At 40.6% G+C, this 26,492-nt stretch overlaps 1 protein-coding gene across 1 annotated transcript; it reads left to right on the top strand.

Moving 5' to 3' along the window:
* Positions 1–599: 599 nt before the first annotated feature.
* Positions 600–24,640, top strand: LOC311263240 (uncharacterized protein; the record flags this gene model as incomplete). The annotated part of the gene is made up of 23 exons (XM_084363162.1): positions 600–705; positions 2,423–2,666; positions 2,925–3,091; positions 3,248–3,431; positions 3,579–3,776; positions 8,048–8,162; positions 8,284–8,469; positions 9,796–9,933; positions 10,220–10,315; positions 10,403–10,570; positions 10,784–10,903; positions 12,566–12,614; positions 16,578–17,102; positions 18,091–18,433; positions 18,677–18,843; positions 20,111–20,297; positions 21,337–21,534; positions 21,718–21,832; positions 23,146–23,331; positions 23,480–23,617; positions 23,775–23,867; positions 23,987–24,157; positions 24,286–24,640. The coding sequence occupies 23 exons, from the start codon at positions 600–602 to the stop codon at positions 24,403–24,405; spliced, it is 4,014 nt and encodes a 1,337-aa protein (XP_084219288.1). The 3' UTR covers positions 24,406–24,640.
* Between the last annotated feature and the right edge of the window lie 1,852 nt (positions 24,641–26,492).

Genomic DNA, 26,492 nt, shown 5'->3' with positions numbered 1-26,492 from the left:
CTACAATACTGCCATAAATAAAGACCAAACAAAGTATCCACATAGAATCAAGCTGTCATTGCTGCAAGATGCTTTCATACATTTGGAGCCTGTTCACATTGACTGTGATTCAAAGCCATAAAATAAAACATGATTAGCTCAAAGGGGGGTTGAATGCCTTGTAGACACAGTAAACACTTCAGTGTACTTTGAAACCTTTGTTATATTGTTTGCTTGATAGTGTCAATTTCCGCCCCCGCCTTCAAGTCGCCATATTCATGTACTATAGTGTTCTTTACAAGCAGTGTATCGACTGTGTTCATCTCTGAGCCGTATTAAACCATGCTCTACGCTATGCGTGCATGAAAAGACTAAACTTAAAGACTGAAGTGAAAATAGTCATTTAGGCTGCACGAGGTAGGAAGTGTTATCTTTAAGATAAGATATTGTGGAGCAATAATATTGTGAGAGCTTTACTTGAGCAGTAAAGTGTGGAACTGCTGGCACAGAGGACACAATGACATTGATGTGAGCTTTCAGGAGAAACCACAATGAAGGCATATCTGCGAAAAGCTGGAATTATTGCACCTTTTTTACTCTTCACATACATTCTCTTCTACATGACTATGAGTTGGAGAGCAGGCAAGTCATTTCCAGAAGGATCCACAGATCAAGAGGTTGTGAGGAGGAAACTGGACCGAATCGAACAGACCCTAAACAGTCTGGGTGAGTAGTAATTCAGATGTAACTTTAAAAGACTTTGTGGTGTAGTGTAAAATTCCGGCTTTGTGGTCTTATTATGTTGGATCTGGAGTGAAGGAAACACGCTATATATTGTGAATATACTACGAAGATCTGAAGTTTTTATGGGTAGCTAGTAATTAAAGAGGAAGACATAATGATAGATTTGTCCACAAGCACAAACAAGTCATGCAGCTGAAAGAGATTGCAGATTTTAAATAAATTCAGTCAACTGCAACTTAATCACCCTAAAATTATGAATGATGCATCCTTGCAATCTAGTTTTTTCTACCGTGTAGCTTCTGTATTATTGACTGTCTGTAGAACATTTTCAGTTCACAGCAGGTATTGGACCAGACATGACTGACTGATTTTACTTGACTACTCTTTATAGAGGCTTCATGAAGTTCGTGTAGTAACTGTTTAATTGTAGGGAGGATTGTTTGACACAGAGTGCTGGTGCAGATGATCATCATCACCAGCATTGCTGAACAGAACTGTAGCTTACACATTTGATCATTTATCAACAACTCAAACTTGATTCTCCACACTGTAGTCAATAATCTATATAGGCCTACTTCAGCATACAAGTCAAAAGGCAGCATGCAGGATTTGTCAGTTGTCATTGGCAAACACAAAGGTGCAGTAAGTGAGTCTGGAGAAAGACAATTGACTTTCAAATACCAACACTTGGGTTGGCAATAGACAAAGCATCAGTTTTTGATGACCTGGGAATTGATGACCTCCAGAATTGCTGACGCACAGAAACTTCCCAAACACAGTAAAGAACTATGAACAAAAGAAAAAACAGGAGGTTGAGTGATGACTGAGAGGTATTATTTTTTATGTCATGTTTGGTTCTTAGAAAATCTTGCAGAGCATACCTTTAACATCCTTCAGTAAAACAATCCTCCCTCCAATTAAACAGTTACTATATGCGTAAAGTAAAACAGCCCCAATATACTGTATATAAAATCTCCATGCCAAGTGAAAATCCAGCATTCAAGACGCCCGGTTATACTGTCCACTAAAGATATTAATGGAAACCTTCCCTACAATCTGGGTAAAAAAAAATTCTCTAATGGTGTGTTCAGACTGAACATAACAAAACAAAAATATAATATAGAATATAACTGCTCTAAATTTTACACAGTATTTCAAATTGAGTGAAACAATTTTTGCATATCCCAAAGCTTCATGATCCTACTTTAAAAACACAGAAACAAGAACAGAAGAAGAGAAACTGAGTGAAAACACAAAGAGCTGGAGATCCTGGTAAGTTTTGAGATCAGTCACAGACTGAACTGCACTGAACGGAACTAAACTAGACTCAACTCAACTGAAATCAACTCAACTAAACTCAACTGAGCTGAACGAATATTGAAATATTCTGATAGAACAGTTCAAAAGTCAAATAATGGAGAAATATAAGGGAGAACTTTGCTCCATATACATCTTGTGAATGTTGTCTGTAATGGACGAAGATAGAAAACTAGGCGGCTAGATGTTGTATATTACATTTGATTTGAATAAGAAACCAGTATGGACCATGCAGCACTGATAAGCTTTCCAAATCTTTCAGTTGCAAGTTGCAAAACAGATTTACACTTCTACTGAGAGACTGTCAGTGATAACTGAACGGCACTGCTTATCATTTCCATTTCCAACCTTCTCTGCCTTTAATGAACACAATCCACTAAAGCAAAGCTGATAGAAGAATCTGGTCAGAAGAGCAACGGACTTTTACCAAAGCTGGAACAACAAACACTGAAGATTGTGGTGCCAAAGTTATATCCAAACTCCATCCTGTTTGAGAAGTGGGGTAATGGCCTGCCAGAGGAGGAACAGAAGGAGGCTGAAGGACTGTTTCAGATTTATGGATACAATGCCTTCCTGAGTAACCAGCTGCCACTGGACAGGAAGCTTTCAGACACAAGAGACCACAGGTAACTTTGTTCATATCCTGACTTATGCCTTAACTTGACATGTAGAATAATTGTCCGAACGTCTTCTCTTACTGTGCCAAAGAAATATCTAGCCAGAAATACATGCATTTGCCAGCTCATGCCGGCTCAAACAATGCTCACACTTTACAGCACATGGTGCAGCATGTAGTCGTTCTCCCTGCAGTTCAATCCCCTCGAAAAACTTGCGATTGACACTTGAACCAAATTTTTACACCTGTCACTTCATCTCACATTCAGATGTCTGAAAAAGAATTATCCCAAGGACCTTCCAACCCTCAGCGTGGTGCTGATCTACATAAACGAGGCTCTTTCTATCATTAAAAGGGCAATAAGAAGTATCATCACCAACACTCCAAAGCACCTGCTGAAAGAGATCATTCTGGTAGATGACCACAGCACTTACAGTGAGTGTGACTGAACTTGTCTCAGTGTTCACATCTACATCAAACACTTTTGTTGAGTCTAATCCATTTGTTGAGTATTTAGATGATCTAGTTATGTAGCTGTTACTGTCCTGTGTAATCTACGTATATAGATTTGACTGTGGACTACATTTTCAGATGACCTTCGAAAACCGTTAAAAGACTACATAGGTCAGATTCACAATGAGAGACCTGGACTCATAAAGCTAGTGCGGCATACACGACAAATGGGCTTGTCCCAGTCCCGGATCTCAGGTTGGGAACATGCCACAGCGGATGTTGTGGCCATTTTGGATGCCCATATTGAAGCCACAGTGGGATGGTATGTACAGGTTTTAAATTAAGTCGTATATTTCAGAGAAACAACATGTAAATGAAGTGCTGTGACATTAATATCTCTTATCTCTACCTTAAGTTTACCTCCCCCTCTTGAGGTCTTCGTACTGTTTCATTTTGGCTTACTTTCCAGGGCAGAACCTTTGCTGGCCAGGATCAAAGCTGACAGGACAGTGGTGGTGTCCCCTGTGTTTGATAAGGTCCATTTTGATGACCTACATGTGGAAAGATATATACCAGCTTCTCATGCCTTTGACTGGGCTTTGTGGTGCATGTACGAGTCCTTCAGTCCACAGTGGGTGAAGATGGCGGATGAATCACAGCCTGGGAAGTATGTGGAACAAGCAGTGTTTTATTTAGCCATTTAACTGTGAGTGGGATGATTAGGTCAGACCCTCACCTAGAAGAGTTACTTTATCACTTTGACGGTGACTCTAAAATTGAAATTTAGACACTTATACAAAGGAGCATCCAGCGATTTTAGATCCTATGAAGCGTTCATATTTACACATTTGCAGTAAGGTTGGTGAAAAATCTAATGTTCCACCTTCCACTCTATAATAATAATAATAAAATATTATGTTTTTAAAGGCAACATTATGGAACAATTTTACCTTTAAGTAATAACTTCAAAACAATTTGATGGCACACTGATTTGTAACGAGAGAAAGGTGCCACAGTCATTCCCACTCTGCGCCCTGAAGACCTATTCTTACACAATCCAATCGCCAGAGTAAATGTTGGCAAAGTACGTTTCTGCAACATTATTTTTCTTTAGGTTTCAGCACTGTGCTTACACTCCATCTAGATTTAGGCACAAAAACACATGGTTAGGGTTAGAAAAACATCATGTGTTGGCCTAAAATAGCTGTCTTTGCTACCATAAACACAGCTGGAAATTGTCCTGAGGTCACCCTAAAAAATATCCCACAACTATGTCGCTGAAACTGGATCATATTTCATGTAGAAAATGTTTTCCCGCTGATGTCCTCCAGCTGCTCTGTATTAACTCTAAATGGTTTAGGGAGTGTCCTGATGAACGGATGGCTTTATTTGTTGCTTAAGTAATTGCTGGTAATTGTAGTTGCCATTAGCTAGTTAGCACAGTGAGCTGTGCAGCTAGCTAACTCTGCCTTATATGGACTGGAGGCTCGGATCACCAGGGGATTGATGGTGTTCACTGTACACCGCTAGCCAAGGACGAAATTTTGATTTCAGAGGTGGGGGGGACACAAGTTCTTCTAGTTTTCTATTGCTACTTTTAAGTTTACTGTTCACTTTTTTGGTTTGAATGGTTGTAAAGCATGTAGCAAAACATTTTCACCCAATTCTGTGTTTCACCTTGTTAGTCAACTTCACTCCAACTCAGTACCACCAATTTTACACTTATTTTTGGAATATATGGTAAACAGACCTCATTTCTGCTCTTCCATCTTGTGCTCCTTTACTGCCTGAGCATCTACTGACCCCTGGCTGCTGCTGACCCAGCTAAGATAAACATTACAAAAGGTGGAATATCTATGAGCAACTTATAATTTAATTAATTACAATAATGACAACAAATATTGCTCATGAACTCTCTGCTTAGTCGCTACTATTTCTTACCAATAAAATAATACATTTACACATTTACACAGACTTTTTAGTACACCGGCCTCAATATAAAACTGTACCTGGCCAGTTTGCTTCTTTCATCTGACAAAATATAAGATGCATGGTGTTTGAACTTTGAAAGCTCTGATACAGATCATCATCACCCTCACATTTGTCACAATGCTTAATCTCATGACTAACACATGTTTATTCTTTCAACCTCACCTGTGAGCCTCCAGCCTCTCCTCCTCTACCTCCTCCAGCCTCTCCTGCTCTACCTCCTCCAGCCTCTCCTCCAGCCTCTCCTCCTCTACCTCCTCCAGCTTCTCCTCCTCTACCTCCTCCAGCCTCTCCTGCTCTCCCTCCTCCAGCCTCTTCTCCTCCATCTCCTCCAGCTTCTCCTCCTCTACCTCCTCCAGCCTCTACTCCTCCATCTCCTCCAGCCTCTCCTCCTCCATCTCCTCCAGCCTCTCCTCCTCTACCTCCTCCTACATCTCCTCCAGCCTCTCCTGCTCTCCCTCCTCCAGCCTCTCCTCCTACATCTCCTCCAGCCTCTCCTCCTCTACCTCCTCCAGCCTCTTCTCCTCCATCTCCTCCAGCCTCTCCTCCTCTACCTCCTCCAGCCTCTCCTCCTCCATCTCCTCCAGCCTCTCCTGCTCTCCCTCCTCCAGCCTCTTCTCCTCCATCTCCTCCAGCCTCTCCTCCTCTCCCTCCTCCAGCCTCTCCTCCTCTCCCTCCTCCAGCTTCTCCTCCTCTACCTCCTCCAGCCTCTCCTCCTCTACCTCCTCCAGCTTCTCCTCCTCCATCTCCTCCAGCCTCTCCTGCTCTACCTCCTCCAGCTTCTCCTCCTCCATCTCCTCCAGCCTCTCCTGCTCTACCTCCTCCAGCTTCTCCTCCTCCATCTCCTCCAGCCTCTCCTGCTCTACCTCCTCCAGCCTCTTCTCCTCCATCTCCTCCAGCCTCTCCTCCTGTATCTCCTTCTGCATCTCTACTATCCGTCACCTGACAAAAATATATTGATACATGACATGAACAGTGGGACAATTTGGGGTGCAACAATCATCAATTTTGATGATACGGTTATAGAGGAAAAAGCTTAGTTTCACAATTATCATGAGTTTGGATATAAAATCACATTTGTAATCCGAGGTTTTATTGTATTTTTCCCTAAATCATTCATCGTTGGTGTTTTTTAAACAGTTGCTGCCTTTCAGCATAAAAATAATACATGAAAATAAGTGTATCTCTTCGGCATTAAATAGAAGCTTTTTTTAAATCTTTGCATTGTTGGGGCTCTACGGTTATAATAATAATAATAATAATAACAACAATAATAACAATACATTTGATTTATCAGCACTTTCAATACAACTCAGAGACACTTTACAAGATTATTGAGAGCTTTGTAATTGATGAGGAGGATCTTGAAGTGGATATGCTGCTTTATTGGGAGCCAGTTGCAGGATGGGTGTAAGGCATTTCTTTGAGTAACTTACACTTTGACTTCTAAAGAAATCTCTTATGTCCACTTTTCTTTTTTTTAGACATCCTGGCTGCGCCTAATTACCAAACATACATACGCACGCACGCACACACGCACAAACGCACGCACGCACATGGACACCGATTCAAACGTTAATGTAAATGAAACCTCTGATATTACAATCCTTCTAGCTGACGTGACCCAGGCTGAACAAACGCCCAATTTACCGTGGCAGATTAATAAGGACTCCTGGGCAACTAGCAGACCGGTGTGCAAGCAAGATGGAGTGACAGCGGGGCCGGCCAATCACACAAGAAACGGCTGAGCCAATCGAGGAGCTTGTGGGCGGTCTAAACTCAGGGAAAACAGGCTTCAGTTTGAGCGGCCGTTTTCCGCTTGGTCCTAGTGCTTGTCGAGTCTCTGTTTACTATAGCGTAACATTGTTTTTGGACGGTAAAAACTGCAGGGAACCACAACGGCCTTTTGAAAAAGTGCAGGGGACATGTCCCCTGTGTCCCCCCCCCAAATTACGTCCGTGCCGCTAGCACAGAAGCTTTAGGCCATCGGTGGAGGCTTTCAGACCCAAAGAGGGGAATGCTGGCAGGGAACAATGCTGGAATGTGCACTAGAACGGTCCCCTGCGAGCGGGCAACGCAACTAGGCTCAGCAGCCTCTTCAGATATCCAAAGGAATAAGGTAGCACACACACAAATCTTGAGGACACAGTTGACGAACCTCAATTTCACTACTTTATTCTGGCTATGTCAGCCAACATGCTAATGTAACAGCCTTAATTCTGATTTGCAAATTGAGCACTGATAACAGAGCTCTGATGAAGGACACTACACCTAAATGTAAGCGTGTTGGCTGACATGGCCAGAACAGATTTGTGAAATTGAGATTAGTTAACTCTGTCCTAAAGATCTGTGTGTGTGCTACGTTTATACCTTTGGGTATTCAGCAGCTGGAACATATGGACGGGGTTTGGCACCACAAAATAAAACACTGGGAAGGTGCATCCTCTCAGCTGTCTGTATTTACAACAGGGGTGTAATTAATTGCAATCCCAAACTATAGGGGTGTTAATGGCAAAAAATACCAGCTCTTGCATAACGGTGCTTTAATATGAACTGTCACAGAAAATACAATACACCCTGTGTGCTTTTTTCTTATTTTTATTTAAGGGGAAACAAGCAATAAAATAATTTCTACTTTTGTGGCTGTTGTTTATGTCACTGAATTGCTTTTCAAACAGTAAAACATTTTTGGTTTTAAGAAAGGTGGAAACGTGCAAGTCATATAAACTTAACTGCACCTTAGTGAACAAAGACGACCTGTTAGCATTCTTATCTCGAACTAAATGATCGATCATAAAAGTGCTTATTTGTCAGGCTACAAAAATCAGTCTGCATGTCGCTGGTTACTGCATTTTCTCTGTAAGACTTCTTAGCTAAACATCAACATGTGAAAAGGCAGTACGAATGTCACAGCATTACTTGTGCTACTGTTATGTTTGTTTTGGACAGGAGTCCCTCTGTTATGGGAATCTTTGCAGCAGACAGACACTTCCTTGGAGAAATTGGTGGGCTGGATGGTGGAATGAAAGTTTACGGCGGAGAAAATGTTGAACTCGGGATTCGTGTGAGTAGTAGCCAACACTGTTAAGTCATTATAAAAAGAAATAACATGGAGCAGAGTTTAAATCATCAAAAGTTGAAGATTTGCTTAATCACTAATGACCATCTGTGTCTTAACTGCCCAGGTGTGGCTGTGTGGAGGAAGTGTAGAGGTTGTGCCTTGCTCCAGAATAGCTCACATTGAGAGGGCACACAAACCGTATGCACTTGATCTCACCCCTGCCGTGAGGAGAAATGCCTTGAGGGTTGCAGAGATCTGGTTGGATGATTACAAGAAGAACGTGTTGATATCCTGGAACCTTCCTCTTAAGGTTGACACAATGATTTCTGGAGGTTATTTTTACTATGCAGTCTCAATTAGTAATACACTACATTGATAAAAAGCTGATGAAGGCTGGCATCTTTAATGTCAACATATTCATCTGTATGGATACAATGTGCAACAGGCTAACCGTGCTTATCACATTATTACACAACAATGTAATGTAAAGTCACTTACTAATGCAAAGCATTTGCCAAGGAGTGTCACACTTTTCTAGCAAGTGCATTTTGCATTACAGCTATCCTGTCCTTGCCCATGTTTTACTCTGTTAGACAACTGTCTCTTTTCTCCCGGAAAGCTTTTTAAATTTTAAAACATTATCCGATAGTATACTATACTCATATTCATTAGAATCTGCAGACAATTCAATGGTAACAAGTTGTTATGCAGCAGGATAAAAGTATCAAAATAGAAACTTCTAAAACATCTCCACTTCTTATCTGCCGTCCATCCATATGATCATTGTGTTAAAAACCATCACAATATTTTCACCAAAATATGGCCAATTACACAAATGGTGGCAGCTCATCACTACCCTTTACAGCTGCAGAGGTAACAGACTTTTTACATAGCAGACATTGTAACATGTAACATGTGCTTTTCCTGCTATGACAATTCAAAATGTCTGTTGTGAAAAGGGCCTATTGATAGTAGCAAAAAGACACACATCAACACGGCATCTCTTCAGTTTTAACCATATTCCCAGGATAAGCAAAAATGTCACCTTCACATTAAAAGCTGCCACTGGTTCCTTCGGCTTTATAAATATGAGATTTATTGTTTTAGATGAATGTAGATTTCACTAAAGGTTTGCATTTTTCATACTCGGGTAACACTTTATAATGACCGTCATAAATAACTGTAAATGTTTTAAACGTTAGTTAATAATTCTTTGACTGTTAAACAATGAAATGCTTTATAAACAATCTATTAAGCAAATGTAAAGGTTTATAAACATCAGTTGCAACTTTATAATGGACATCCAAATAATGTTTTTAGATGAATTACACAGTATTTATTAACATTTACAAAGTAGTACAAACATCAGATGCAACTTTACCTTAAAACAATGTTTAATAAATGGTTTATAAAGCATTTCATTGTTTTATAAAATAGATGTACCACGAAGGACTCATACATAGTTTTGTTTTTTTTAAACCCTTGTGTTTTAAAAAAATGACAATAAATGTACCTTATAACCTTGTTAACAGGGGAAAAAACTCAAAAACTAAAATGTTATTAACTTCAAATGTATTATTTATTAATGATGGGTATAATAAGTGTTACCCATGCATCTTCAATATGTATATAACAGAATCATGGAATCGATATTGGTGACGTATCCGAGAGGAAGAAGCTCAGAGAACAGCTGAAATGTCAACCTTTCAAGTGGTACCTGGACAATGTTTATCCAAGTCTGGAAACATGGGATAACCTCTTGGGTTATGGTGTGGTAATGGCCATTTTCACTCATTCATTTACTGATGGAACAGTTCATATTTTAATGTATTGTATTAGTGAGCCTGCAATATTTACCGTCAGTTCAAGGCTGTATCTAATGACTTCCATCTTAACTGAATATACTTACTGTATAACATCCTGTGGAAAAGCCTAAAGCATTTAACCATGCTAAAAGTTATGACTGAACATTTTAAAAGATATAAAACACAATCAATGAATGTTCACACAGTGGTCACAAAACAAAGAAATAACTCTTAACATGACACTGACCTTTTCAGCTGCAGAACAGTCTTCTTAAGAGAAATTGTTTGGACCAGGGAGCCATTCCAGGAAACATCCCCATCCTGTATGAATGCCACTTCCAGCAGCCACAGGTAATCTAAGAACATGATCCCAAAAAAATGACACTGAAATGATATTCATAAATCATCATTTTAACTCAACATTTATCCGTTCAACAGCATTGCTACTACAACACAGACGGTGAAATCATCATTGGGGGGCTTAAATCTCACAAATATAACAGTAACCGCTGCCTGGTTGACCCGGGCTCCGGTAGTACTCCTGCTCTGCATGAGTGTCCGCTAGCAAAACTAACCAAACTCTACATGCACTGGGACTTCAAACAAGTAAGATCTTAGCTGGCAACAACCGTGTTAGCATTTTGTTCAGACCCCCGTACAGGGACCCAATCTAGTACAGTGTATTTTTAGATACTACCAGTATGAGGTGCCAGAGTCATAAATGGTCAGATGCTACACTTGGTTGCTTTAAAATGTTATTGTGTTGGAGCATTTATGCAACCGTCTCATAAATTCTCTCTCTTGAACAAACGTTTGCAGGGCCAAGCGATCAGAAACAAAGCGACAAACAGATGTCTTGAGGTCGCCCAGGGAGAAAACTCTTACTATGAGGTCATCATTCAGCAGTGCAGTGGACAGAGCTGGACGATTGAGCATCTCGTCGCAAATTTTTAGGTTTAGTGCTAAAACTGAATTCATGTGAATTTATGGGCGGCTGTGGCTCAGGGGTAGAGCCAGCGTCTTGTTATCAGAAGGTCGCTGGTTTGATTCCCCTGGTCTTGCATATCGAAGTGTCCTTGGGCAAGATACTGAACCTCAAACCGCTCTTGATGTGCTGGTCGCCACCTTGCATGGCAGCCACCGCCATCAGTGTATGAATTACTGTAAGTCGCTTTGGATAAAAGTGTCTGCTAAATGTAAATTAATCTTGTGTCATTTTTTTTACTGATTCACCAAATATCAAAATTTAAACTGCTAACTTCTGAGTGACTGCCCTTCTTAATATTTAAAGTGGCTCTATATAAAATGTTCTAGTAATTTACATGAACCAAAAACATATGTGAACGGACTGTAATGTGATGTGAAAAACTTCCCCGTCTCTCTTGTTGCCTCACGTTAGTCAGTTTCACACAACAAATTTTAATTTAATTTTCAACAGAGGTCAATTCAACTGATCTGGGCACAAATCTCAAAGTACATTTCTGAACACTCTCCCACAGATTAACTGTTCAGTACAGTTCACTGACATCATTGGAAGGGTTAATATTATTTTTTATAGCACTTCTGGTTCAATGGCCACAACACAACTCCAAATCATACCTCGACACAAAATGTGTAAAATTGTGTGTGCATTGGTTTCTATCAATGACATGACTTTTCATTGTGATCAGCAGGACTTTGGATGGGCTCCAGCCTGTGTCCCTGCACAGAGTAAGGGGGTATACTGTAGATAATGGATTGATACTTGTAATCAATTGTGCCGATCCAACACAGATAAACAGAAGTATCCTCAGCCATTTTCAACAAATGTATTCAGTCAGGTTATATTTGGTGTTCTTGTGATGCCTACGTGTTAACACTATGTTGGTTTATATTTGCTGTGTTCATTGTGACTTCATGTTGTGCACATTTTGTATCCTGACTACATATCCCACAGGTGTCAGAGTTAAAAGATGTTTGTTACCTGTCATACTGTGTCATGTCATTTCATGTATTGTGAGATGCAAGCAACCACACCTCATATTAGCAGCACACAATTTAGTTTAGCTCGGTATTCAAGAATGTTTATATAGAGTACAAGAAAATAATTGTTCATTATGTTCTTAATGTTCTTATGTTACAATTTTTCTCTTCAAAAGGTAACAAAGAGAACGGATAAGACTACTATTAAAGTACCGGATAGGAGTAGTAGCACTGTTAACATCTTAACAATACCCATCCCTTCTCATCAGTAGTCCTGTCTTAATTCTGTGACTTTGTGACATCACACTACATCACAGAGTCGCACAGTTGTATAATTTATACCAGCTACTCTCTCTCTCTACAGAGAAGCAGTGACCCAAAACAAAATCATGAACCTGAAAGAGGACACAATATGTCTCGGTTAAGTGAATTTCTACATAAAATTGAACATTTTTAAAAATTACTTAAGGAAGACACTGCTTCCTGAATGACATATAATGTGAAAGACTACTTATAGCAGCTTTAATTTAAACTACTAAGCACAAAACTGTGAGAATGTTGTACAAATACCAGTGTATAAAATGATTTATTTTTGCCACATTCTTACCACATCTCATGGACTTCGATGTGTGCATCCAGGATGGCCACCACGTCCGCAGTAGCAGCCCTCCATCCAGAGGCCCTGGCGGTAGCGAGGCCTTTCTGCTTGTCGTGCCTCACTCTTGTGATACGCAGATCTGAGTTAAGCTGCTCAAGCATCTTCACGTAAATGTCAAGGTCCCCCTTCAGGTCCTCTGAATTGTTTCTACACTGGTTACCCAGAATGCCAAGCACACTAAGCATGTTAAGGGACAGTTCTGATCATATACATGCCTCACAGTCCAGTATGTTGTCAATGTGTCAGATTTGAAATCGTAGTTAGTGATAATGAACTGATTAACATTTCATTCACCCATGTCTCCGAGTTAGGATGAACAAAACTCAACTTTTTGTTGATATATGCTTATTCCCTTTCCTGCTGAGAGTTAAATGAGAAGAAAGATACCACTCTCATGTCTGTTGGGTAAACATACTGCCAGCACCTGCTTAGCATGCTTAGCTTAGCATGAAGACCAGAAACAAGGAGACACAGCCATCCTGGCACCTCTAAGGCACACTAAAAGACACTTTATATCTTGGCAAGCAGGCAACAACCGCAGATTTCAAGAGATTGCATTGTCTGTCAAAGAAATAGGTCAGCACACAAACTCCTGTAAACCAATAAAGAAATTGTCATTACGCTACAGTTTCTGTACAGACTAAACAAACAAGATATAAAACATTAATTAGTAAGATTTAGAGGTGCTTGTAAGTAGATTCTGTTTTTTGACGTAGCCAGGCTGCCTGCTTCCTTTTTGACCATCTTTAAGCTAAATTAAGCTAACCTGCTGCTGGCTATAGCTTCATCTTTACCATACAAATATGAGAACGCTATCAATCTTCTCATCCTAACTCTTGGCAAGAAAGTAAATAAACATATTCACCAAAATTCAAACAACTGCTTTAAAGGGGCAATATGTAATAATTTTATATTCAAAAATGTTCAACTGAATTGAAAGAAATAACGCTATGATATCTATGTATAGTGTTGCAGAAATATCTACTGCAGTTAGCATGCTCACCAACTAGCCCCAGCCCGTCACATGGTTTATCCGCTTGTCCTGCCTTTCAGCATGTTTGAATAGTCTTGGGTTTGCACAATCTGATCCTTTGGGAACCAACCATTAGAGCTATTGTCATCCACCATTATTATCTCCTTCAGCAGGTTTTTAGGGGTGCGGTCGATGATGCTGCGCAGGGCTCTTTTGATGATAGACAGGGCCTCGTCCAGGTAGATCAACACCACTCCAACACTTAGCAGGTCCTTCAGGTAACTCTTTTTCAAGCACCCATTCATTCAGAAGCAAAATCATTTTTGAGGAAAAATAACCACCAGTCTTTAGTCTTTAACACAGTCTGCTATGTGAATGCTTTATCAAAAGACAAACCATGTGCACCAGAAAGATGATGGATATACTTGGCAAACGTGAATGAACTGGGTGGTGTCCATAAGGGAGCTGGTTTACTAAGAAAGAAAATAATGAATAGGACATGGAGATGTAATGCAAGTGCACTGAACAGGAACATAAACTTAAACATGTTTCTTGTGCCCGCTGTCTGGTTGAACCAGTTGGTCGAGTAGGATGAACTCAGCGGGTGCGGGTGTTCTGAGAGGTTTTATTCACTTGCTGGGACTCGGTGTTATCAGCATGAGAGTGGTGTCGTTAAAGCGGCCAGTCCTCATATTGGTGGGGATTGGGCTCGTCCTCTTTGTGAGCATCTCTCTAATGAGTAGATATGAGTGCAAAGCGGTTGCCCACAAAGAGCCAGACACACCACGTCTGAGCAGGAGCTCTTCTGATCTGGAGGCCAGCATCGGCAATATCTGTGAGTTGAGGCAATCATTCATCTTTCTCCTGTAGAGGATGTAAAAGTTGCTGTTTTTTGTGTTCATGAAGTTTAATTCATTCCTTACTACAAAGGCAGATGGGAAAACGGAAAGATGCAATTTCTTGGTTAGACTCACCTATAAGTGTTGTTTGTACCTAAACAAAAAACATCATCTTGACTTTGATCATCTTAGACAGGGCACTTTGTTAGTAGAGACACTTGTATTAGGCTTTAAAAAGTGTAAAGCAACTCACTTTATGCATGTCAAGCTCAATATCACCGATTTTTAAAAAGCATTATAAAAAAATTGACAAGGACAGAAAACTGAATAAGAATATATTATTCATGTTAATGTAATTAATTCATGTCAACATTTTAAAAAGTTCACATTTTTTCATAAATATCTAAATATAGAAAAGGATTGTCTATCTCTTCAGATTTAGCAGATCTATTGTCTTAATATCATCTAAAAACATAGTCCATCTGTTGCACTCTTTTACTGACCCCGCTGTGCCATCGTATTCTGGAATACATGTCATGTAGTTTAAAATAGCTTGTGGATATTTTCATATTTTAGTTGACTGATGACTATCACACCTTTCACCTGGAGAGGATCAGGATGTAAATACCGGCGTGTATCTATCGTGAGTTCTGTTGATCTTGTCTTGCGCGGCTTTCGTAGTGCAATCGGCTGTGAGGGAGACTTGCGTGCACGCGGGAGCGTGCCTCCAGGCAAATATAGTATAGTGACTGTTCAGGCTGTAAAAATGTACTAAATGACGTCATTTCGAGTAAACTCTGGATGTCGCCACTTCAGGAAACTTGGATTGCAGCGGACGAGCAGTATGGAGGAATATTACAGAGTGTAGTTTTATGGACCTTTTCCGTCTCGGGCACGTTGACGCCCGTTATATGGACTATTGCTGCAGGAGGGTACCCCCGCGGGTCTCCAGCTGTACTTTAAGGAATAAGAAACTACATCGGACTTCTCATCAGCATGAGTGTGCGTCGATAATGACTGAATTTCGTTCTAGAGTGAACTATTCCTTTAAAATAAATAGTTAAGTTATAATATAAACTGTACCTAAATAAAGTAATAAGCAAGATAACAATCATGTGCCATTTCAGTCTTTTGTAGTGCAATTTATCCATTTAATCTGGCACTGCATGCAGGTAACCCCATGTGACATGCTGGCTCAACGCATGAAACATGAAATGGGGAGACCACGCTGATTTGCACCTAATAATAAAGAATTTATTATTTAATAAAGAGGAATTTAACAAGGACTAAAGAATTAAAGAATATTAAGATAAAGAAGTGTGGTGTAAGTCAGTAAAGTGTAGTTTAACCAAATAGTGTCATGCAAAGTCAGTCTAGGGGTTCAAACAAAAGACAATGGAAAGCCAAAACGTCGGGAGGAGGGAGCAGACACGATTGTCTGAGCGCAGAGGTTTTTATGCTGCTTTTATGCCATCTGGCACACCTGACACCAACCACCTACTCACACACACAGACAGGAAAAGAGCACAGGCCGCACCAGCATGGGCGGAGTTAAAAACAAGGCCTGGGCCGTCACACCCCAGTAAATGTGATTTCAGTGAATTGACATTGACAAGTCCTGTTGACTACATTTTGTTAGAACAGGAAATAAACACACTGGAGCGTAGGTTTCCCTGGTTGCCTGAAGTCCCCCTCAGTTCACTCCACCACTAGTTTGTCAAAGGTTTTATATGCTGCCAGATAAAGAGAATATTAGTTTGTGTGTCACCAACTTATTAGACAAAGCTCCTTGATGTGTTGTTGTAATATTAGATAAATGGCTTCCAGTGGAACTTTTGTTTTTTTTGGTTTGCTGTGTATTAGTAATAGATGAGATCAGCTCTGTAAGGTGGGGGTGGGGACACCAATTATCCTAGCAGCTGTGTTGGTTATGTGTCTAAGTTTAGTCCAGTTTTGATTAGATAGCATGTTGGACTTGGAATCCAAGTGGGCCATGTTCAAAGCCTCCGTTGTAGAGACGGCTGCTAGGAGCTGTGGTCAGAAGGTCATTGGTGCCTGTCGTGGCGGTAACCCAAGAACCCATTGGTGGACACTGGCGGTGAGGGAGGCAGTCAAGCTGAAGAAGGAGGCCTTTCAGGGACTTTGTGGAGCTCCTGAATCCAACTAACACATCCTCTGAAGTAGAGGTAGAGTCTGGAGAATCGGGGGAATACTCGTGCATATCACTGGCAGAGGCTGCTGGGGTAGTCAAGAAGCTCCCCAGTGACAAGGCGCCAGGGGTGGATCAGATTTGCCCTGAGATGCTGAAGGCTCTGGACATTGTTGGGCTGTCTTGGTTGACATGCCTTTTCAGTGTTGCGTGGAGGTCTCGAACAGTACCTTTTGAGTGGCATACTGGGGTGGTGGTTCCCATCTTTAAGAAAGTGGACTGGACGGTGTGCTCCAATTACCAGGATATAACACTGCTCAGCCTCCCTGGGAAAGTTTACTCCAGGGTGCTGGAAAGGAAGCTGCAGTCAATTGAAGTTGTTGAACAACTGTGGATTCCATCCTGGTCATGGAACGATGGACCGGCTCTTTACGGTCTTGCTGGGAGGGGCATGGGAGTTTGCGACCGGGTCCCCCTGGGAGTACTGTGGGGGGTACTGGGGGAGTATGGGGTACCAGGCCCTTTGCTACAGGCTATCCAGTCCCTGTATGACCAAAGTGAGAGCTGTGTCCGTATACTCGGCACTAAGTCAAGCCTGTTCCCAGTGGGTTTTTAACTTTGCCAGGGTTGTCCCTTGTCTTTGATCCTGTTTGTGATTTTCATGGACAGGATCTCGAGGCACAGCCATGGTGAGGAAAGTGTCCAGTCACTAATATCTGCAGATGAAGTGGTTTTGCTTGCTTCTTCGGCCTGTGACCTCCAGCAGGCACTGGGGCGGTTTGCAGTGTGAAGTGGTCGGGATGAGGGTCAGTACCTCTAAGTTCTCTGCTGTAAAATGGTGGATTATGCCCTCCGATTGGGGGGAGAGCTCCTCTCCATGAGAAGTTCATTGGTGATGGGAAAATGAAGTGGGGGAGATGGACAAGAGGTTTGGTGAGGCATCCGCAGTACTGCGGGTGCTGCTCAGGACCATCATGGTGAAGAAGGAGCTCAGCTAGAAGGCGAAGCTCTCGATTGACCAGTCTATCTACGTTCCGACCCTCACCTATGGCCACGAGCTGTGGGCAGTGACCGAAAGAGCGAGAACGTGGATACAAGCGGCCGAAATGAGTTTTCTCCGTAGGGTGGCTGGGCTCAGCCTTAGAGATAGGGTGAGGAGTTTGGTCAACCGCGCGGTGCTCGGAGTATAGCTGCTGCTCCTTCATGTCAAAAGGAGCCAGTTTAGGGGGTTCAGGCATCTTGTTAGGACACCTCAATCATTTGCAGATCATTTTCAATCTATATCCAATTGAAACAAGTACAAAAACAAGATATTCAATGTTCAAACCATTAAACCTTATTGTTTATGTAAGTATACACTTACACTAAACACTTAGACTAAAGTCTGAAATATGCAAAGTGAGAAGAACCACAGCATCCCAACTCTTTTTGAATCAGGGCTGCAGTATCAATCAAGAGAATGTTTCATTGCAAGGAAAAAAGTTCTATTTGCATTTAGAAAACAATTTCTCTCCCTGTCATTCTTGATCTCTCTCATTTGTCCAGACAATATACTCAAGACGTTTGAGAAAAATCAAGAAATCATGCAGAAAATGCTGGAAGTGGAAAGAGAGGAACACAGAAAAGCTGCAGAACAGCCACCAGCCAAAAAGGAACCAGAGCAGAAAGAAAAACCTGAAGCAGAGATCCAGGACCAAAAGGAGCCGCCAAAAGAGAAAAAGTTCAAGAAAGTGTTCCCCTACTCTCCCCTTTTTATTAACTGGGGGGGAAATCTGACTGAGGAAGAACAAAGAGAGGCAGAGGGTTTGTTTCAGAAGTATGGATACAATGTTTTTCTGAGCGATCGCCTTCCTCTCGATCGAGCTCTTCCGGATACCAGAGATCCAAGGTACGATTTTCATGGTCTTTGGATGTGATGTCAGACTTGTCATTCTACTTCATACAAAGACAAAGGTTATAGAAACTATCCCTTATGGACACCACCCAGTTCATTGTTTGCCAAGTATATCCATTATCTTTCTGGTTCACATGGTTTGTCTTTTGATAAAGCATTCACACAGCAGACTGGTGTTAAAGACTAAAGACTGGTGGCTATTTTTCCTAAAAAATTATCTTGTTTCTGAATGAATAGGTGCTTGAAAAAAAGTTACCCGAAGGACCTGCCAAGTATCGGAGTGGTGTTGATCAACCTGGACGAGGCCCTGTCTGTCATCAAAAGAGCCCTGCGCAGCATCATCGACCGCACCCCTCAAAACCTGCTGAAGGAGATAATAATGGTGGATGACAATAGCTCCAATGGTTGGTTGGTTACCAAACATGCTGATGATCAAACATGCTAATGGGCAGGACAAGTCAATAAACCACATGATGGGCTGGAGCTAGTTGGTTTGTTGAGAGGATTGATGGCATTCTCATATTTGTATGGTAAAGATGAAGCTATAGCCAGCAGCAGATTAGCTTAATTTAGCTTAAAGACGGTCAAAAAGGAAGCAGGCAGCCTGGCTATGTCCAAAAACAGAATCTACTTACAAGCACCTCTAAATCTTAGTAATTAGAGTTTTATATCTTGTTTGTTTAGTCTGTACAGAAACTGAAGCGTAAAAACAATTTCATTATTGGTTTACAGGAGTTCGCGTGCTGACCTATTTCTTTGACAGGCAATGCAACTTCTTGAAATCTGTGGTTGTTGCCTGCTTGCTAAGATATAAAGTGTCTTTCAGTATGCCTTAGAGGTGCCAGGAGGTGGATTTTGTGCCAGGCTGGCTGTTTCTCCTTGTTTCTGGTCTTCATGCTAAGCTAAGCATGCTAAGTAGGTGCTGGCGATATGACGTGACATGAGAGTGGTATCTATCTTCTCATTTAACTCTCAGCAAGAAAGGTAATAAGCATATATCAACAAAAAGTTGAGTTTTGTTCATCCTACAGTAACTAAGAGACATGGGTGAATGAAACGTTCCTCTCATTTCAGATCCCCTCTCCCTGCGCTTGTGGGTTTTCCCTCCACCGGCATTGTCTTCCCCTGCCCTGATTACTTTCACCTGTTCCTATTACCTGTTCCCTCTGGTGTGTGTATATAAAGTCCCTGTGTTTCCCCTGTCAGTTGCCAGTTCGTCTTTTGTCTCTGTACTAAGCGTTCCAGCCTTGTTCCCAGTGATTGAGTGTTTTTTGGTTTTTGACTCCTGCCTGTTTTTCCTCGACCCCGTGTCTGCCTAACCCCTGCCTGATTTGTATGCCTTCACTGACTAACCTCCTGTGTACCGAACTTTACTAAGTAAAAGACTTTTTACTTCATCTGAACTGTATCAAGTCATACTTTTGAGTCCATACAATTGTCGTCACCCAGTCGTGATAGTAATCAGTTCATTATCACTAATTCCGATTTCAAATCTGACACATTGACAACATACTGGACTGTGTGGCATGTATATGATCAGAACTGTCCCTTAACATGCTTAGTGTGTGCTTGGCATTCTGGGTAACCAGTGTAGAAACTATTTCTGCCTTTCTGTCGAGCCTTTTCTCCCCTTATATGAAAATATATGCCCACATTCTCTTTTCAATTCAGAGGACCTGAAGGGGGACCTTGACATTTACGTGAAGATGCTTGAGCAGCAGAACCCAGATCTGCGCATCACAAGAGTGAGGCACGATGAGCAGAAAGGCCTCGCTACCGCCAGGGTGTCTGGATGGAGGGCTGCTACTGCGGACGTGGTGGCCATCCTTGACGCACACATCGAAGTCCATGAGATGTGGTAAGAATGTGGCAAAAATAAATCATTTTATACACTGGTATTTGTACAACATTCTCACAGGTTTGTGTTTAGTGTTTGAAATTAAAGCTGCTATAAGTAGTCTTTCACATTATATGTCATTCAGGAAGCAGTGTCTTCCTAAAGTTATTTTTTTTTAATTTTCAATTTTGTGTAGAAATTCACTTAACGGAGACATTGTGTCCTCTTTCAGGTTCATGATTTTATTTTGGGTCACTGCCACTCTGTTTTAGCTCCTGTCTCTTTAAAGCCCCCCTCTAAATACCCAGTCTCCTCCGACTGGTCAGCTCCCACATGCCTGAGATTTTAATGGTGCTATACATCTCTTATCAGGTACTTTAATGGTACTCTTATCGATTATTTTTGTTACTTTTTGAAGTGAAAAAATGTAACAATTTAAGAACATAATGAACAATTGATTTTTCTTGTACTCTATATAAACATTCTTGAATACTGAGTCAGCACTATTTTGAACAAATTACTATTACAGAGTCTAAATATATATATATTATATATCTTAGCGATTAATGGACGCATGTTATGACCCACTCCGTACTTTGGAAATCAGGAAGCGATGCAGCAGTAACGTTGTGGATGACAACAGAAACAATCCTCCTTGAGCAGTAATGGATAAAGAAAAGTGTCAGCTTCAAAGCCATGCCAGAGTTATTTGCATTTACTGTCGATGTGAACTGAGGTACCACCTGAGTACATCGAGTCTCAAAGACCACTTGCTGGCCGAGCACACAGCTGATGCAGAGAGCACTCCTCTCCCACGCTAATGGGTGGCTACAGCTTGCAGGCCGACTAACATTGTTTAGTTGCAGTAACCTTTACAAGTGTAAAGTTGGACACTACATTGTCTCAGTATTACTAAGGAATGTTACATTCAGGTCAGTATGCCCATCTGTTGTTGCTTGTTGGGCTTGAGTTAATGACACTTTGTGAATGACACATAACAAAAAAAAAAGTTTATTGCAGTGGTGGTGTGAACAGCCTCTCCTCTCTTCCCCTTATACAGGGCGGAACCTTTGCTGACACAGATCAAAGCTGACCGAACGACGGTGGTTTCTCCTGTGTTTGATGTAGTCAGCTATGAGGAACTCAAGGTTATTCCATACCTTGCAAAAGCACAAGCCTTTGATTGGAATTTATGGTGCCTGTATCAGGATTTTTCGCCAGAGTATTACAAACTCAACGACGGCTCATTGCCTGGAAAGTAAGTGAAATCAATCAGTCTTGTTGTAATCTACATGCGTCAAATAAATATAACGACCTGGTTTTATTAATTGTATCTTGGATGAGGTATTTCTAATAATTTAACAGTTCACTTGTATGGCAACGCTGTTGTACAGTGGGTTTTCAATGAGACATAAATACCAGTTCTCTTCCTTCACCTCAGGAGTCCCTCCGTCATGGGAATCCTCGTCGCTGAAAGGAAGTTTCTTGGAGAAATTGGACTCCTCGATGAAGGAATGAAAGTTTACGGTGGAGAAAATGTTGAGCTGGGAATTCGTGTGAGTTGACTTCACCATCCAACATCAAATCCTAAAGCTGATAACAGTATGACAGGCCAAAGAATGAAGAGTACAGATCCTGGTTTCAGTACAATCCTGTCACATTTTGGAACTGTTTACCTCTAAATCACTGAGACGGAGGATAAAAGGACTGCTGCTGTCATATCTTGCTAAGTTGTCTCATAGTATTATTAACTACCATTAGCTGCTAGAGCTGTTTAAAAGTCATTTACTACACAAATGAAACCAAGGTGTAATAAAATCGCTTAAAGAAATGAGTCTGACACTTTTGGAATACTGCAGGCTCATTTACTTCCTTGACGAAAGATGGATGAGATTGACGACAGTTTAATGTCTGTTTGGTAAATATGAAGCTACAGCTAGCAGGCAGTACTTGGCATTAAGACTGTAAACAGATGTAAACAGCTAGCCTGACTCTGTCCAAAGGTAACAAAATCCACCTACCAGCACCTCCAAAGTTTAGTATTCAACATGTTACAGTTTGCTCAAAGTGTACATGAATCCAAAGTTGTCTAGGAGCAACAAATTCCTTAAGTGTTTGTTGGTACCATGGCGAATTTGATATTTTTAGAATTATGAAGGTTTATTAAACATAAGTAATTTATGAGGCAGCAGCAGGATTCTTCTAGGGAGGAGATGGGACCCTCTGAACACTGTTAAAGGACACCTATTTTTATACTTTTTTGTTATGTTCCTTTCCTTCAGTGTTTTACAAACATTCTTGTGTATGATCTTGAAAGTTAAAAAGGTCGAAGTCCACACCAACAGAAGCTCCTCTCTCCCACAGAAAACACTGCTCCTGAAACGACTTGACAGTAATCCCACCTTTAATTCCGTGACTTTATGACATCACACTACGTCACAGAGTTACACGTGCATAATTTATTCTAAGCAGCTAGCTTAGCATGTAAGGATTTATTTAGCGCAGCTGCTCTGTTGTTGGCTGTGCTGGGTCAGCCATGGCTGAGCTGACCAATCAGAGCAGACTGGGTATTGGGGTGGGGGGGGGTGCTTTAAAGAGACAGGAGGGGGAATAAAGTGCTGCTGCACTGGACAGTATGAGAAGACCGATGTGTTTTTTGAGCACTATTTCATGTAAACCTATTCTAGTAGTAACTCACAATAACATTTTTAACCTGAAAATATAAAAGTGTCCTGTAAATGTGTATATGATTGGGCAGGACTGCCCCCAGATAGTCAACACAGAAGAAGCTCTTAGCTACTGTAAATTTTTTAAGACTGTTAGTGAAGTATAAAGTTTGGGTTGTTTATTTATTTTTTTGCTCAAATAGGTGTGGACATGTGGAGGCAGTGTTGAAGTAGTTCCGTGCTCCAAGATTGCCCACATCGCAAGATTTCATAAGCCGTACATACCTGACCTGGACGCTGCCATGAAGAGAAATGCCCTGAGGGTAGCAGAAGTCTGGATGGATGAATACAAACACAATGTCAACTTAGCCTGGAACTTGCCACTTGAGGTACTTAAAATGTAGTCAAGAAGAACAAGAATAATTTATAGTTATTTAGTTATGAGTGCATTTTAACACTGTCTTAGCTCCTGAAGTTCTTTAGATTTCCTCAGTTACAATATCACAAACATTCACGCCATGTTCTTTGCCTCTGCAGAATCATGGAATTGACATTGGGGATGTCTCCGAGAGGAAAAAACTCAGAGAGAGGTTGAACTGTAAACCTTTCAAATGGTACCTGGAAAATGTGTATCCCAAGTTAGATCCCTGGGACAACCTACTTGGCTATGGAAGAGTAAGTTTTCTCTAGTACTTTGTAAGTGTGGTACTGCAGGGTGTGTGCTACATATTGCCACACTCAACTGTGTGTTGTAATTATTGACTCCCACCTGCCACAGTGGTTGAGCAAGTTTCAATGGATTTGACAAAATAATTAACTTCCAACTTTGCAGATGAAGAATCTTGATGCTGACATGTGTCTAGACCAAGGCCCAGTGCCAGGTCACACACCCATCGCCTATCATTGCCACATCTATGGACCTCAGGTAAGTAACTAAATGTGGTTGCCAAGTTTAATGATTATAGTCTCTGGAAAGTTAAACAAAATAAAGTTTTCCCTGTTGTGGCGAAAACTGCTTGCTGAACACTTTCTTTTATATTTTAGTACGCTTATTACCTTGTGACTGGTGAGCTCTACATCGGCGGCATCAAGTCCCACAAACACAATGACAACCGCTGCGTAACTGACATCGGCAATAAAGAAACCGAGCCTGGTCTTTTCACCTGCAAAGAGGCTATGCAGAAAGGAATGGGGATTTACTGGGACTTCAATCAGGTACGACACACTGAACTTAGAGGGTGGATGAGTTTAGGGTGACTCGTATAGCTGAAAACATCACCTGTCTGAATATTGTATGATGACAGAATGAACAAGCACTCTTGACAACTTTTCTCTTTCCCCAGGGCAAAGAACTGAAGAACAAACAGACAAAAAGATGCCTGGAGATAAAAGACAAAAAACTTATAGTACAGGAATGCTCTGGCCAAAGATGGGAAATCCAAAACGTAATCAAAGCTTTTTAAAGTGTTTTTGTGTGGGGAGCCAACAAGAAGTGCACTTCTCTGCTCATAGGTCAGTAGATAGTAACACCTGAATGTGTGAAGTGCTGTGACTCCTATAATTATTTAAGTCTGCTCTATTTAGGATGGAAAAAGTGAGTGATTGATGTTAATGTATGTGAAATGTATTGATTTTCCCTAAAATCATCATTTTGGATACAACATGTTATGGATGGACATTAAGCATTAAGTATTTCTTATTCGTACTATTTATTAATCTGCCTTTTTGGATCAGCTGCATAATTACTTTTTGGACCAGGTGACTCAAAAATTCTAAGGTTTTCTATTTAAAAATGAGAAAATTGTTTCAAGATCCAAATCTATACATTTAATCGACTGATTAAATATGATTGTTTTACCTACTGTGCTTGTTAGATTGAATATATAAAAGGGCAACTCTTGAAGCGGTTTGATCATCTAACAATTTGGGAATAACAATCAGATAACTGGATTTTATAAAGACAACACTAAAACCAGGAGTCTGCTTTTCTTACATCATTAAATTAATCCAGGCTCTAATCTGTTATATTTCAGATGTTTATCACCAATTATAGTCAATCCATTCATAAAAGCTAATGCAAGTTTAGCCTTGATTTTCTTCATGTTAAAACCTGGGGCATACCATAGCATAGGTTAACCCTAACTCTAAGGCTAACCCTAATTCATACCCAAGACAAATAGAGGGCAGCATATCACCAGAGTAACTGCTAACTGCTGTTAGCTGTAGCTGCCATTAGCTAGTTAGCTCAGTTAGCCTTGCAGCTGACGGTTTGGACTAACGCGCTAAGACCAGTGTTTTCACTGCTACCACAGGAGCTTCGGACCAGGACGGGCAGGGACTAGCTGGTTAGCATAACAGCTGATTCTTCACATTCTGTTGATCATTGTTTTTTAAGCATTTTCTTACATATTGCCCCTTTAAATAAAGTTAAAGCAATAAATTCTGTCAGTAAGATGTATTGCTATGACTGTTTTGGAGCAAATGAAATAGTTCTGTAACAGTTGCCCAACTATGCAAATGTTGCTACTTTTGGAAGTTATACTATGCAATACTTTGTTGCTGTTAGGTGAATTTCAGGTTTGAAAATATACATTTGTTTTTGTAATCTACTTGTACATTAGTATGCCCTATCATCTGTTACAGCAGTAACCTTCAAGCAGAGACAGACAGTAAGGCAAATCATAAGGTGAAGGAAACAAAGGCCTAAATGAAGTGAAGGCCAATGAAGGTATAAAAACAGTAAATTGAGAAAACAATGAGAGAGTTGATAGATTTAGGAAGATAAGATCAGTGTGCATTTCTGACATTCAGCAGGAAAATGGCCTTCTACAACGACTCTTCAGTGGGTGACGGGGTCCTGACGGTTTAAAGCTACTGTACTATTTAATCTAATTATCAAAAACGTGTTTTTTTATATTGTTTGTTGTTCACATAGGATTACACTTTTTAAATATTACTGTTTAAACAGTATTATCCAGGCTTTGGAAGAGTCAGCTCGTTCAAAGGCACGTTTACTCATTTGTTTAATAGCACTATCCATTTGCATTTGAAAATAACTATGTTCTTTGTCTTAAGTTTTGTTATATAAATTACAGCGAGACATCTAATGACTGATCGGACAGTCCTGTGCAATCTTTGGACATATACAAAAAACATACACAGTTGTACTTACAAAATTGCACTGATGTATCTATAAAAAAGGTCATATATTGTCTTTTGTCTTGGATCTTAAGTTTGAGAATCTATACTTTTTTATTGTTTATTTATTGTTGTTATTAATGGGTGGTTGTTCAGTGTATCAATGGTCAACACATTTTTCTGCTTGTGTAGAAATATCTTTTGAGGGACTGTGAAGTTTTTAAGTGTGTGTGCTGTGTCATATTTTATTATTATCAGTGTATAAAGGATCTTGGTGTTTTCTAAAAGCTTGTTGAACGATACAATATAAGAACCATTCACCTTAGTCTCTTGTGCTCATGTCTTTTTCTTTGCAGAACGGGTCAACTCAGGGTCAACAAAGTTTACTTTTATTGTGCTGAAACAAAGGCCT

Source organism: Pagrus pagrus (genome assembly GCF_965226575.1).
Source record: "Pagrus pagrus genome assembly, chromosome: 10".
NCBI lineage: Eukaryota > Metazoa > Chordata > Actinopteri > Spariformes > Sparidae > Pagrus > Pagrus pagrus.
The sequence above is the reverse complement of the archived record's forward strand: the minus strand, read 5'-3'. Positions and strand labels throughout refer to the sequence as shown.